Here is a 14,404-nt window from a genome sequence, read left to right on the forward strand (position 1 = left end):
TGCATGCAACCACACTATCTTGCTTTCCAATCAGCACATCACATAACCACACGAACCACAGCTCTCACGGTCTGGAGAGCAGATAAAAATCTGGTATCTGTCTCTGAAACAAGGCTCAACAACGCGTCTCAGTGATGCTTCAGCAGTCCCTTGCATCAGTTGCACCTGTAGACCCCACCAGGATGGAGGCTCTGCTGTACAGAAACGCTGCCACTGTCCCAACAGCTGGAAGAGATGAGACAGCAGGTCAGGAGGAGGAGCAGGCAGACACATAGCAGGGCTGCCCATAAAACAAGCTGTCCAACGCTGGAACAAGCTTTGGAAGGCACCCATCAAGGCTGTCACCAGGTTATCAGTGCACTCTCTCACTGTTGCCTCTGCTGTTTAATTGCTTTCATTCCCTTACACCGCGGTGAAAAGCAGCAAACAGAGAACAACTCCAGCTATAATTTCAGGGAAGTGCAGTTTCAGACTACCCCTCGGAACTGAATTATCAAACAGGGTTTCCCGGCCCAATGCACAGCCTTTGCAGTGCCCTCTGGCTATCTTCCAGAGAGTACCCTCTCCAGACAACAGGCTGATGAACATCCTGAGAAAGCAGGGAGTTGAGAGCCTGCCAAACAACTAATTGAGCTTGTGACCCAAAACAAAAAAAAAAAAAAACAAAAAAAAAAAGGCAGCGAAAGGGGGTGTCAACGCCAGAAATTTCGACAAGCCGCATAAAAATAAAAACCGCATTTGTACTTGCAAGCCTAATCTGAAAGAGGAAGTCATTAGCAGTCAGTTGTAGTTGGATTTGCTCCTGCAGGGTTCAGAAATCAAAAAACACGATTCATTAGCCATTGTGCGTTGGCCAATATGGCATTTTGACTACGCTCCTTCCAATCATCAATCCTCAGCTCCAACAAGGCCGTTCACATCGCAGCAGCTTGCATACTCTGCTGACCAAATGACAACAGACCGACGTGCCCAAACCCCCTCCTCTCAGCCTGGGGGGCATTGCCTCTGTGTCATCCTCCCTCCTAGTCTGGGGTGGCAGCTGCTACCACCTCTGCTTACTGCATGCCCCGTTTGTAAGGCTCCTCGTGTTCTCTGACAATCCCAGACCCTCCTGTATCACTCTGAGACAGACCTGAAATAAGAGAATAAAAAAAATCACTTCTCAAACCATCAGCCTGGCTTGCAAGAGCACTTCTCCAAAGAGCTGTGCTAAGCAGCCAGTGGCCGGTAATGGCTTACATCTACTTGAGCAGAAAACACACACACAGCTCTTGGTGCAGCCGGGCACTTAGATACTACGCTCAGGAGGAGGCTTTAAGAACCTGCAGACAAACAAAACAGGAACAGGACCCAAGAGGGATGGACACAGAAGAAATAAAAACAGGAAGCTTAAAACGTTGGATTTGTCTTTGAAGAGGAAGCAACGCTCTGTCACTGTTCTAGATTCCTTATGGAAATGAACTTTCAAAACAAGTAACAAGAGCAGCAGGTTTCCATGGCACAGAACAAATGAGCAGCTCAAACAAGGCGGTAGACGAAAAGCTTGAATCTTTAAAGGGATGGAGAACGCGAAGACCAGAAAGGGAAAGTGTGCTGCTGGAAAGAATTAAAGATTCGGATTAGCAGGCTGACAGGGCAGTCTCTCTTCTGAATTTAAGGTTTGATTTTCCCCTCCAGAGCACAGCAGAAAGCCCCTTTGTGACCCACAGGGCAATCTTCAGAGCCTTCTGCTCCAAATGTTCCCCCTGAAACGTGCCAGGAATGCAAACAGAAAAATCCCTGTGCTGTGGAGACTCAGCACCAGCAGGCATCCAATAAAAATGACTGTGCCCATTAGTCAATTAGAGAGACCAAGAATCTATAGAAATGAGATCGAAAAGAAGTCTTTTCCCAAAATTAAAACCCATGAGATTAATTCTCACTAAAAGCAAGAGTGAGCTAAAGAACAGAAAGAACCCCAAGACAAAAAGGTGACAGGTATCATCAAACAAAACCAATTAAGGAAAAAAATTATACAGCGTAAGCTCCAGCCCTGTAGAAAGTCAGTAATAATGAATGTTACTTTCCATGGAAATATAAATTAGTAAGAGGCACTCAGCAGCTCACGTACCTGCACAGAAATAAGGTGCACACCTGCAAAGGAGCTACCAAAGGAACTTCTAGAAACGCAAAGCACTTGAACTCTCTTTATGAAGATGAAGCCTTCCTCTTCAGACACGTCCCAGCCATCTCTAACCCTCCTCACCTAGGCGCAGAAGGACACTCTCCTAACCTGGACACGAGCACTAACACTGTACCTTTGAATTCATCCTAAATAAAACCACACGAAGGCAGGTTCTGGATGTCCCACCTCCAGGCTCAAGGAAGCTGCAACGTATCGTACTGTTCCTCTGCCACCTCTTTTATGGCTTCTTGCTGCATGATGAGCCTGGAGAGCACACAGAGGATTTTTGCAACGAAGTAGTAACTGCAGGAAAACCGAGGTAACTTCTCACCAACTCTTAGCTCATTTGCTCTTCATTAAAGACTGAAAAATTACAACGTTGAAGGTTAATCACTGCCTCGAGGCAAAACACGAATTGTGGCGCACACACCGCTAGGCTGACACTGCAATAGGAACCCAGAGTTGTATGGCCAGGCACTAGAGCGGATTTCAGCTAAATGCTCCCTATTTCTGAGTTAGTGCAACACCCCAGACTGAGCAGGTTTATCATGTTAGGAACCAAGAGCTTACCTAAGGGAAGGTTTTTGAGGATGGAGCAGCAGTTCCTGCACGGCCACTCTGACTGTGATGTAAAATGGCTTTAAGGTGAATTGACATCACCTGCACAGAGGTTACAAAAGAGACAGGAGGAGGAAGGCATTGGAAATCCGTGCTGCAAATGCACAGTTTGCCCATATAAACCACATTCATACAAGGATCATGTTGTCAGTACAACTATGCTTGCAAGCCATTCCTTACAGATACCTGGTATACTCTTCCCAACCCAACTGGGAATGGGCTCCTCTTTGCTGGCACCAAGCATCACTTACCATCCACCACCACCCTTCACCTTCAGGACAGCTGAAGGAAAAAGGCAGAAATCCCAACACTACAAACACCCTTGGATGAAAGGGGCTACATCAGTGCAAGCATGCTCCTTTCTTCTTTCCTTTTCTCTCCCCATTAGATCTGGTCAATTTTATTTGCAATTTCAAAGCTTTTCATCAGCTTTAAAATTCAACTGCAAGAAGGAAGATGAGTAGACTTACTCTGAAATAAATCCTATTTCTGATCGGCTTTAGGGGAGCGAAGGTAGAAACTAAAGAGCAAAAAGGCACTTAATGCCATCTGTACCAGCAGCCTTGTTTCTGAAATTTCTCTGTCCTGTTCCAAGGCATTAAATAAATTAATTTATGATAGTGTATGGGTAAAGCCTTACTATATCAAAGCATTAGGAAGTCAAAAATTTGGGAAGAAAGATTTAATCTAAAACGCATACAAACACAGAAACTGGGGGCACCCCAGAAAAGAAGACTACTGACTAGGTTTAGCTCTCTTCTGGGCCAGCAGGTGTTTAGATACGTAGCCTCCAAGGGGCCTCTTTACCAGCCAGATTGGGGTGGGATGCTGAGGGAAACACCTCACCCCTAATTAAGTGTCACAGGATTGCAACACTTAAAAACAGCTTTCGGGGAAAGGGACTACAGGAATGACACACAGGACACCGAAGCGGGAGAAGCGGGATTAAAACCAACCAAAAATTAGCCAGACATTTTAGCCATATGGCTCTTCCTCTCCCTAGCAGTCTGATGTGCTAAAGCCAAGCACATGCGCTATGACAGCAGATGGGAACCACACAGCTTTGTTTATGTTTGGGACCTACAGCAAAGGGAACCATGCGAGCTTGAGCAGGGAATATTTACCTAGAGCCAAAGAAATGGGTGCTTTTTTCAAAATACCCGTCTACACAACTGGGTAGGAGTTATGCTAAAAATCAAACACGCACACAAGGAGCACCACCTGTATGCACGGTGTGCCTGGTCTGCAGTTCCACAAAGCAGCAAGCAGACACTCAGGTATTTGATTTTTGGTAAGGAACCATGCTAGAAGAACCAGGAGTCCAAGACACGGCTCTCCTCTATTTGAGGAAACGCCAGCATCCCTCTGGTTCAGGGCTACCCCATCAGTAGCCTCACATGTTCCCCACTTCTGCCTACCACAGGATTTTACAGTAAGAGCAATTATGCTCTGGACAGAAAGCACTAATTTCACAAAAGGCACAAAAATTGCCTTTCATTCAAGCATTAAGCTCAGCTCACTGTGCTCCCACACACGTCACTTTGTGCCTTTTACTCACCACCATTAGGATTTGCTAGCAAGTTTCTGTTTTTACACAAAACTTTTACCTGATTACATCTACACTCAACCCCCTTCTCATATGGTTCAGAAGATGGGGTTCAGGGACAGGAGGGACTCTGCAGGATGCAGAGGCTCTGGACCACACGTATGGGATCAGCCTGCCCACACCAGGTCCATCGCACCCTGACTCACATTTCATTGCAGCTGGATGCAGAGATCACACAGCAGGACAGCACAGCTTCTCTTTGCAGGCATCTTAAGCTTCCAGCTCCCTTCTGAATCCCTTCCATTTTCAGAACTTCTATCAGCCTGCTACTAAACAGAATTCAATAAATAACCCGGTCCCCGTCTTGCTTGCACGCCCACCCAACAGCATCTGAACGCGCTAAATGAGCAGTGCCCATTTGTGCTGCTGTAGCATTTTTCCTTTCAAAGTTCTCCAAACCCTATAAATATTAACTAATGAATCAGGCAATATTTATCCAACTGCTTGAAAAACAGATACACCTTCTTCTGTTTTAAACAGCACAGATTAATAGCAAGGACTCAATGGCAGAGCCAGGAACAGGAGCTGAGACTCTCAGCTCCTGTAAGAGGGTGTCTCCCGGAGCATGAGTCCCAAGGCACTTGCTCACAAGACCGATCCATCTTCTCTGGGACACTCTGAATGAGATTTATCAACACGCACCACTGCTCTAGCCATGCTACCAGTTAGCCCAAACTCAGCTTGGGAGCAAGCACCAGGGAAAAAATAAACAAATGCAAGGTAGCAGAGAGCTCTGTTTAAACCCACAGCCACAAAAAGCAGCTAGCAGGCAGGAGACTGTATCTTAGCAGACATTAACAACTCACTATTCTGTCATCTCACACCTCCCTTCATTCAACATCAAACATCTCAGCAAGGAATTCCTAATTAAAGCATGGAAAGGCAAGAATAAAACACATTTGTCACTTCATCTGTAGGTCTTTTATTCATAATTGAAATAACTTCATGTTTAATTATGTATAGAACCACACAGGAGCAAAAAGTGACCTCTCCAATGCTGCAAGCAGCCCCCACCTGCCTGTGTGAACCGATTCAAAGCGCCCATGCACGAGGCCCTTAGCTACAAAACCACAGAGAGGCGTCCCCAGTGCACTGTGCTCCCCACAGCCCTGCTCCTGCAGGGCACTTCAGCCAAGTAAGCCTCCTTGTGCTGGAAGAAGGGTACCTGGCACGTCCCGGTCCTCTGTCACATAAGCCCTGGTGCTCCAGGGACCTCTGTGATCCTGCTGCAGAGCCACAAACCGAGTGGCAGCCTCCTGAGACGGCACAACCTGGAACCAAAAGCTCGAGCCTAACCTCTGCCTCAGATCACAGACCCAACCAAAGCCCAGGACGGGGAGCGTGGTTCCCACATGAGCAGCAGCTCAGGCAGGCAGCCACAGACCTGCCCGCCCCACTCTGCACTGCTGGGACGTGGCAACGAACAACCATTTCCATCAGCAGAGCAATATGTTTTCTTTCTCCCGAATATGAAGGGAGGAAGGGGAATTACAAGAAATAAAACAAAAAACACCAAACCCACAGCCAATAAAGAGAAGAAGAAGACTGCTGTCACCGCCACAGGGAAGCAGAGACACAAACCACAACTCTGCGTGGATGCCAACCTCGCCAGCGCTTAGATCTGAAGGCAAAGAAGTGCGCTACAGCGGGGTGTGACGAGCAAAGCCAAAATTCCCTGCTAAATATTGCTGCCAAACAAGCCATTCCTTGTCAATATTTGTAAAACAAATTGAGCCTGGGCTGTAAATATCCCGGCATCTGCGTGCAGTTTGCTTCGGCACGAAGACTTGAAAATAAGCCTCGCAGCATGCTTGTGCTGGGTGAACGGCTTGGGCAGCTCTGGCAGGGCTCAGCTGCTCCCAGTCCTCCGAGACGAGTGGCAGACAGCACTCCTGCAGCCTCTCTCTTGTTATTGTTGGGGTGATGCAGGCAGCCACCTGTATTAAAAGAAGCCGTAATCAAAGGGGAAAAAAAAAAAAAATCAAGAAAAAAAGGTTTAAGAGTCACTAAAAAGCTGAGACTGATTTCAGAATGCTCTAGAGGTCTAACAAGCAAATCAACCAAAAAATTTGGTTCAGGCTCAAGCCATTTGTTGCTTTTTCTTTGGCGTGTGTGTATAAAAAAAGACCACCTTTGCTACCTGCCATTATTCCACAGGACGAGCTCAAGGACTGTCAGGACTATCTCTGCCTCCAAAAGCTGAAGAGAAATCTCAAGTTTTATTTTAAAAATTTTCCTTTTTAAAAAACTCAAGTTTTATTTTACAGTAAAAACACCGCGCTTCCCTCCCCATCAAAACCATTTACAAGTTCAGGAGCAGAGACTGAACCACTGAATTAAGTGCCAATACCTGCATGGATTTCAAATGCAAATCCTAAACACTGAATCCTTCCTTTCCCAACTCAGAACTAAAATAAATCCTGGAGATTTATTGCAAGATATTGGCTATTGCTGAGTTGCATTACAGCAGCATCTTGAAGAGCCAAAGGGCCTCCTCGTCCCAGGAGCTGCACACACACACCACTTGCACGCACGCACACAGAGCAAGCAGCAAGTCCCACAACACAGAGGCAGTCTAAAACAAAGGGAAATAAGGGACACAAAGGTAAAGCAACCACTCTGCTGTCACAAATAGCGCTGATTAGAGACTGAAGCCAAGATCTGGCCCGTTACTCTATTCACTAGCCTTCATTGCTAACAACCAAAAGCTGTTTATCAGCGCTTTCATTAGAAAAGGAGACCGGCTTCCAGAGATATGCCACATCCCCCCACAACTTTCCCCTCTTCAGGGTCAACACAATTTATTTGCCGGCTCTTCAGCAGGTGGGAACTGGGACAGGCTTCACCAACCCCTGCTTTCTGCCAGCTGATGACTGGGAGCGCTCCCCGCCAGCTGGGCAGAGCTGCAAACGTCTGTGCGCTTGGACCAGCCTGGCAGGACGCGCACAGAAGGCAGGAGCACAAAAGTGCATTCACTCTGATTTACCAATGATTTATCCTGGTTCGCTACTGGATGGATGGAGATTGGTTTCTAAAACACGGTTTTCAGAGATGACGGATCTGTGCACAGCACACAATTTGTTTGCACCGTGGAGACCCACCCAAACGCACAGGTAGGCAGCAACCTGCTCCTCTGCAGAGCAGGGAAGAGAATTTGCCACCTGCAGGCACAGCCCTCGAGCTGCAGAGGCAGAGAAGCACTGAGACAGACTTAACTAAAACCACAGGCAACATGTTACGGGGCAGAACCACGTGGAAGGCTTTCAGATCTGCACCCCAGAAAGTACACACCTATTCATTTCGTTCCACCCCACGCAGGCAACCACTTACAAAAACAAGTTTCCCTGCCTTCACGTCAAACACTGTCACGGCCCTACAAGCGCAGAGGAAGTCCTTTAAGAGAAAACACATTTCAGTGAGAAACAGAAATGGGTGGACACTTCAAAACCCAGCAGCCCTACAGCACACGCAACATTTGCTGTCGGAGCAGAGCTGCGCTGCCCTCCAGCTGAGGCGTGACGTGGGATTATTCCTCGCCCTGCTTGTGGGAACACTGGAGCAGTCAGAGTTTCCACGCCACGGGCCCCCCATGAAAGGCGCTGCTGCAGAAGGGGTCCCCAGCCTCAGGCTGAAAGCACGCTGTCACAGGAGAAGTGACAACAGCCCCAGGGGAGAACCGATCCCCCACCGACGGCCCGAAGGAAGGCAGAGGGCGGTGAGATGTGGGCTCCCTGCGGTTATGAACAAGCTGCACAGAGCGGTGTGGGTTCAGTTACAGGCAAAAAGCTTCAGAGCTGGCAAAAACGTGAAGTCAGCAACAAAAGCCAGAAGGGGAGGGCAGGGGAAAAAGAAAGAAAAACAGCACGTCACATACCCACAGTCAATCCAGCTTATAGTACCTCGTCCTTTCACCTCCTGGGCCACGCTGGACAGTAACCTGAGCGAGCTTTCCGCAGCAGCAGCTGGAGGAAAAATAAAAATAAATCACCAACAGCATTATTACTGCACACAGAAAACCACAGCGGTGCATTCCTTTGTTCTGAAGCACTGGAATAACATCATCTCCAATCTGAAGAAACCAGTAAGAAGGGGATCTGCAAAACCTTCTGTAAACTAGAAGGAATGCTGGCTACAGCTGGACCTGGGTGGCTCCTTCCCTCCACAACCCCCCTCAAACAGCACGCTGGAGCTCAGACCTCCTTACACTCCCTGACCTACATTTGTGGAGCTGTACCATGTCCTCTCCTGCAAATCAGCTCCCATCCCCACACTGTCATTTTCCTGTGGCTGGGCATTAACTGGTTTCTAGCGCTGTCTGCTAATTAGAGCACCTCATTAAGGACCTTCATCAGCTGTAAGGGCAAGTCATTCAGCGTGTCTGCCTGCTTCAATTCCATCCCTGAAACACACACACAACAACACGCTGCTATTCTCACAATAACCCTTGGAAACACCCAAACCAACAGTCGTGAGGAGCTCAAAACTAAGAGCAGAAAGCACCCAGAGAAGACCCTTCCAAAAACTGGCTGCATAATAAACAGTCAACTGAGATTTTTACAATGTCCTGACATGTGATGATTTTGCAAACCATTTCCATTCCAAAACACTCCCATAAATGGCATTAAAAATAAACAGAGAGGAAAAATGGGACAAGAGCTCAGGAAAGAAAGATACAGATTCAAACAAGCATCAGTTCCCCCAAAAGTCTAATATGAGACTGTTTCCTGCCTCAATAAAACAGAAAAAAAATCCTGGAACTACGTTACCTGCTGCTGCTCCACAACCAGTTCACCTAATTGAATTTAGGAATGGCTATATTGGGGCAGATCAGATGTCCACGTAGAAAAATAACGTGTCTCCAGCAACGGAGAAAATGAAGACCCATGGTTTGAGCAGATGAGGAGAGCCAGCAAGTAGTAATAGTTCCCCTCAAATCATTCCTAAGCCTCCACAATTTTTATCTCAACAATCTCCTGAGCCAGAAAGGACTTTTTTTTTTTTGTATTCAACAGTCTTTTCTTGGGCCGGTGCCATCAGAGCCTTCAGCCCACTCACGTTAGCTCTTAGGAAACTCTCCTACCCCCAGTGCTGGTAATGCTCAACCACCACCTCTCCACAGCACAGGGATGTAGACACGCGTGGCAATTCTTCCTGTGTACTGACAGCAGAACAGATTGAAGAACTCCAATAAAGAAAGACTGCAAATTAAACAGACCTGTCCTACAAGACTCACTAGCTGTGCAGCCCTGGCAAGACATCCAGCTGGGAGGCTGAACTGAACGCCCCCTGTAAACAAGGACTTCTCCTGAAATTTTCTGATTTTCATGAATTTTCTGCATGGGACAGGAATACTCATTGAGTTACACTCAGCTGAGAAGCAAAGCCTTTGTTTCAGCAGTATAATCGGTTGTTGGCTAATTTCTCATCACAGCTAGGGGATGTATAACTGAGATTAGAATTGCACCTCTATTCTCATTTTTTTTTCCTCCCCTTGCCTTTTTTCTTCACTGGGTGACAGTTATGCAAGAACTTACTAATTGTGCAAGGATCGCTGTGTGAGGAAGAAACATTAATCCCACAGCCAGCTCTGCAGGCAGTGCTTCAGATTGCTAAAACCAAGCAATTAAATAATAAAAACAGAAAAAAAAAAAAATCTCCACAACATACTTTTAGAACGATGCCCAAAGGACAACATTTATATGATGAGTATCAGAGCCAAAGTGTTCTAGTTGTGCTACTAAAAATGAAAGCAACCACTACTTAAAGTATTAAGCATAAGAAGAAGTTTCCCTTTAAAAAGCTGAGTAATACAGATGTCTTTTTTTTTTTAATCTAAAGTGTTCCATTCAAAATCAAAAAGCACTAGAACCTCTTTTCTGATTCACTTTGAACCTGACACTGCAAAACCATTTGCTCATTCAAGCACTCAAAGTTTCCCATTATAACTAAACACAAATATTTTTGTAACAGAAATTTTCATATATGATATTTTAACTATCTTAGTATAAGCCCATCTTTACAAAATAAAGCTAATTCTGCACATTTTTGTCCGTGAAGCTCTCTGATATTGGGGGGTAGGCTTAGGTCTGCCCCACACTGCTCTGATTTGATAAATTCAGAGCAATTCTATCAATGTCACAGAATCACAGAATTTCTAGGTTGGAAGAGACCTCAATATCATCAAGTCCAACCTCTGACCTAACGCTAGCAGTCCCCATTAAACCATATCCCTAAGCTCATTGCCTCTGAGATAAAAGCTCTGCAACAGGTAAGGCAGAGAGTACCCAACCCACCAAGCAAAACATTATCTTGCACCACTTGGCCTGCAGGGAAGTAAAGGAAGCAACAACACCAAAATAACACTGCATCTGCACAGTATTAAAGAAAATAAATTTAGTAGTGCCTTTTTTTTCCCTGCCAGCCAATGATTTCCATGTCCACACCAGCATTCTGCAGTTGCATATGGAGCTTAAGGTTGCTTCTCCATTTTACGTGGTGCCACAAAAAAAGAAAGCACCAAAACAAACAAGGTGACAAATGAGAAAAGGTACAGGAGGAGCAGATCACAGCAAGAGGAAGAGCAAACACACACAGACAAGCAAGAGGGAACAACTATGAGAGCCTGAGTGAGAGAGAAGGCAGCAAAGAAATTTAAGGGGACAGGTGGCATGACGTGAAATGAGCCATTTCTCTCCCTCTCACACAAGCAGCTCATTTTTTATTTTTATATTTTGTTCATTAGAGTTGAAAGACAACCGTGGGACATCCAAAGCTGTCAAAAGCAAGGACGGATTGATTTCAGTACTGTAACTATCATTAAGCCTTTCAGTGTCACGAGGAAATCAAAGCTTGCAAACTGCTGCGATAAACACACCAGAAAGCTCTGACTGATGGCTTTTACAAGCCACCATTTTTGGAGACAAAGCCAGAAGGTACATTTCTGCCAACATGACAGGGCAATTAGCAGACCAAGTTAAGAAGCCTCTTCTACCTTGAAACATCAGGAGCTTCTGCACTAGAGCAGAGGACACAGGTCCTAACCTGCACACAGATGTTTGCAAACACTTGGTGGGCTGAAAGAGCTGTGACGTCCAGAAGAACAGGAGAACTCACCAGATTTGGAGTACAGAGCTAGTACATTATTTCGTGTCCTGAGAAGCTTCTTAAAGTCCTTGTGGTCACTTATTTTTTCGATGAGTGGAGACACCTTCAATGAATACCCAAAGGGTGGCAGGAATGCCTACAGAAAAAAAACAACATGAGAAACATCAGTAACAGCTTCCAACACTGAGAAACAAAGCAAAGACTGCTTTTGAAATTGCCTTGACCTGTATCACAATCTGCAGATGTGCTGCCTTAAATAAACTGTTATATTGATTTCACCAACTAAACAAACAAAAAAAAGCCATACACGTGATTTACTGAAACTGGACCAACACCACCCCTGGCAAGCATTCCGATGTGGAAAGATGAGGTAAACACAACGTCAATAAATGTGTTTTCGGTTAAGAAGTCATCCCCTTTACAAGTCTGTTCCTTAGTCAGATAATCAAATGAAAATTCCTATGTAAATTTAATATACTGTAACGAGAGAAGCAGCGAAATACCACTTTGAAAGCCCTCTTGTTCCTCGATCTCTGAATATTTTGAAAACCCAGCCAAGTACTTTCATACTCCACAGAAGGCAGAGAGAGCCATGAAGATAAATAACGAACCTAGGCTGACACAGAGCAGACAAATTCTGTTTTCGTTTCCTTTGTCAGTAATTGTGTCCGCACACGGCGCTAACAGCCACCACCAAAAACCCTCTCTCGTCTCAGATCTGCATCTATGCAAAGAAATCATTTCTTTTGTTGCATCCTTTGGTCTATTTAAATCGCAACTGCTCCAGAGTAGAATTTGTCTTTTAGCCTGCCATAAAGTAAAACTAGCAAAATACAACCATAACCTCAGCTGGGGCCTCACTGCTCGTTTGTACTGCAATAATCTTCAATAATAATAATAATCTTATCCATCAGGCTACGCTGCCTCCCTTCTGCACAATAATGAATTCATACTAATGGAATGATTATGGGAAGCTTAGCTGGAGAAATTATCTAGTTTACATTCACCTTACAGTAAAACCTTAACACTTAATTGCTTGGCTAAAAGCTTTAGTTCATTTGCCTAACACACACAAGAGGTTCAACGTTTCCTTAATTACGGGACTAATTTTGGTCACGTCTCATTCCAACTGGGCTCTGAAATCTGTGTCCAGGGTAGATGGGGAGAAGAGCGAGCCTGTTCCCCTTGCACCCCGGGCATTACAGACTGCCGCCTGCAAAAACAAGGCACTAAGCCAACCCAAGCCAGAAGACGCAGCCCCAAGCTTCACATCGCATTACAAATTCAGTTATTTGCAAACACCACGTCACTGAGGCCCAGAAACAAAATCTGCACCTATCAGCCACGTTTTGCAAGCGCCAGAAGTTTTTTTCACACGTGGAAAGGGCGAGGAGGTGCAAGGGAGCGGCGAGCCAGGAGGGCTGTCACCCTCAGGACAGGCTTGGGAATTGGAAGGCACCAGAAGATGGACCTACAATGTAAAATACAAAAGCACAAGAGGCTGAAGAGGCTTAGGGTGAACAAATCACCCCACTGCATAGGCAAGAGTCCCGTTGATCTGACGGGCTCCCTGCGAGAAGGGAAAAAGCCAATTGCAGGTACGCCGCTACCTTCAGCGCAAACGTCCTCGATGCTTTATTTCACCTGACAGCCGCTCATTCTTCTAAATCCAGATGTCCAGAGCTCAACCTTCCTCCTTCAGGCTGATGAATGTGAATCATTTGTGTATTTTGTGAGATAAATGCACGGCGCTGTCAATCAAAGCAGACAAATATAGTTGTGCCAAGCGAGGTGAGGCAGCCGTTCACACTCACGCTTCAAAATGATTGCAGTCAGGGGCTTTGCAGGAGGGATTAATCTAACGTGGACTTCTGAGCAGATCTCTTTAATCCCAAATATTTTTAAACACTTTCTCTTCACCCCAACTTTTTGCAGTTCTCCAAGTAGCCTCAAGTTTCATTTCTATCTTGAGTTACAGAAGGCTAAGCCTAACCTTCACTGAAACCAAGGTTGAAGACAGATGGAAAGAGTGAAACCGCAGGCAACTCCCTCGGTTTAGCAAATCACAGCTAAATAAGGGTAAGAAGTTATGAGCTCACTGCTGAGAAGAAAGAATTGGAGTACAAAAAAGCTACAAAGGCCACTTTCAACCTGACAGCGAATGGTATTATGAACTTGGTGTAAAGCATCCGTACAGCTTTACCGACAGCTTCGAAGCACACGTATTTCCTGTCTTTTCCAGATGGAAAGGCTGTTTAGCCAATTTCAGAGGTTTTTTTTTTTTTTGTTACAATGGCAGAGCTATAAACCTTTTGAAAAATTGGATTCTGGAAACGGTGACAGCTTTAACTACTGCTTTGTCTGCGGTGCCACTAAGAGAGAACTCGCTGCGCTGGTGGAACTGCAGGCACTTCGAGGGATAAGCACATTGCATTGCAAATCTCCTCCGTTACTTTGCCCAATCTCTCCCTAGGTATCAATGCACGTTATTCATTTTGCTGCAGTTTAACTACAGCACCCTTCTCCGATGCTCTAGTTTAGAGCAAAACCCACTGTGCGTCAGCCCTGCAGAATAAACCATTATCTCCCTTTTAATTAAGATTAATGTTGCAGCCTTTCCTGGGTATAAAAACCAGAGCTGAAGGCATCCAGTTGGGCAGAAATGCCCTGACTGTGCATCTAAGGCAGCGGCAGCAATACGGGAGGTTATCAGCTGTGCTGAAAAGTTCACCACCTTCCAACAAGCATTTGCATCGCGCGGTGTTTGCAAACTGATAAGAATTAAGTCGTTCTATGCTCTCCGGCTTTCTCCTGCTGAAATTAAAAAAAAAAAGCCCTGTCCAGGAATAAATAAGAGGCCAGTTTCCCATCAAACCTCCCTAAGAACCTTTGCTGGCAGCTCACAGTGACGA

The 14,404-nt window shown here is 45.6% G+C and overlaps 1 protein-coding gene across 1 annotated transcript in view; it reads right to left on the reverse strand.

Annotated features, from left to right (window-relative positions):
• The window catches only part of PDIA5 (protein disulfide isomerase family A member 5), a 96,693-nt gene that overhangs the window by 74,552 nt on the left and 7,737 nt on the right, over positions 1-14,404 (reverse strand). The window contains exons 2-3 of the mRNA XM_032190563.1: positions 11,502-11,628; positions 8,263-8,350 (exon numbers count right to left, since the gene is read on the reverse strand). Of these exons, the coding sequence (XP_032046454.1) occupies positions 8,263-8,350; positions 11,502-11,628 (215 nt within the window). The remainder of the gene's footprint in view (positions 1-8,262; positions 8,351-11,501; positions 11,629-14,404) is intronic.

Source organism: Aythya fuligula, chromosome 6, assembly GCF_009819795.1.
Source record: "Aythya fuligula isolate bAytFul2 chromosome 6, bAytFul2.pri, whole genome shotgun sequence".
Lineage (NCBI taxonomy): Eukaryota > Metazoa > Chordata > Aves > Anseriformes > Anatidae > Aythya > Aythya fuligula.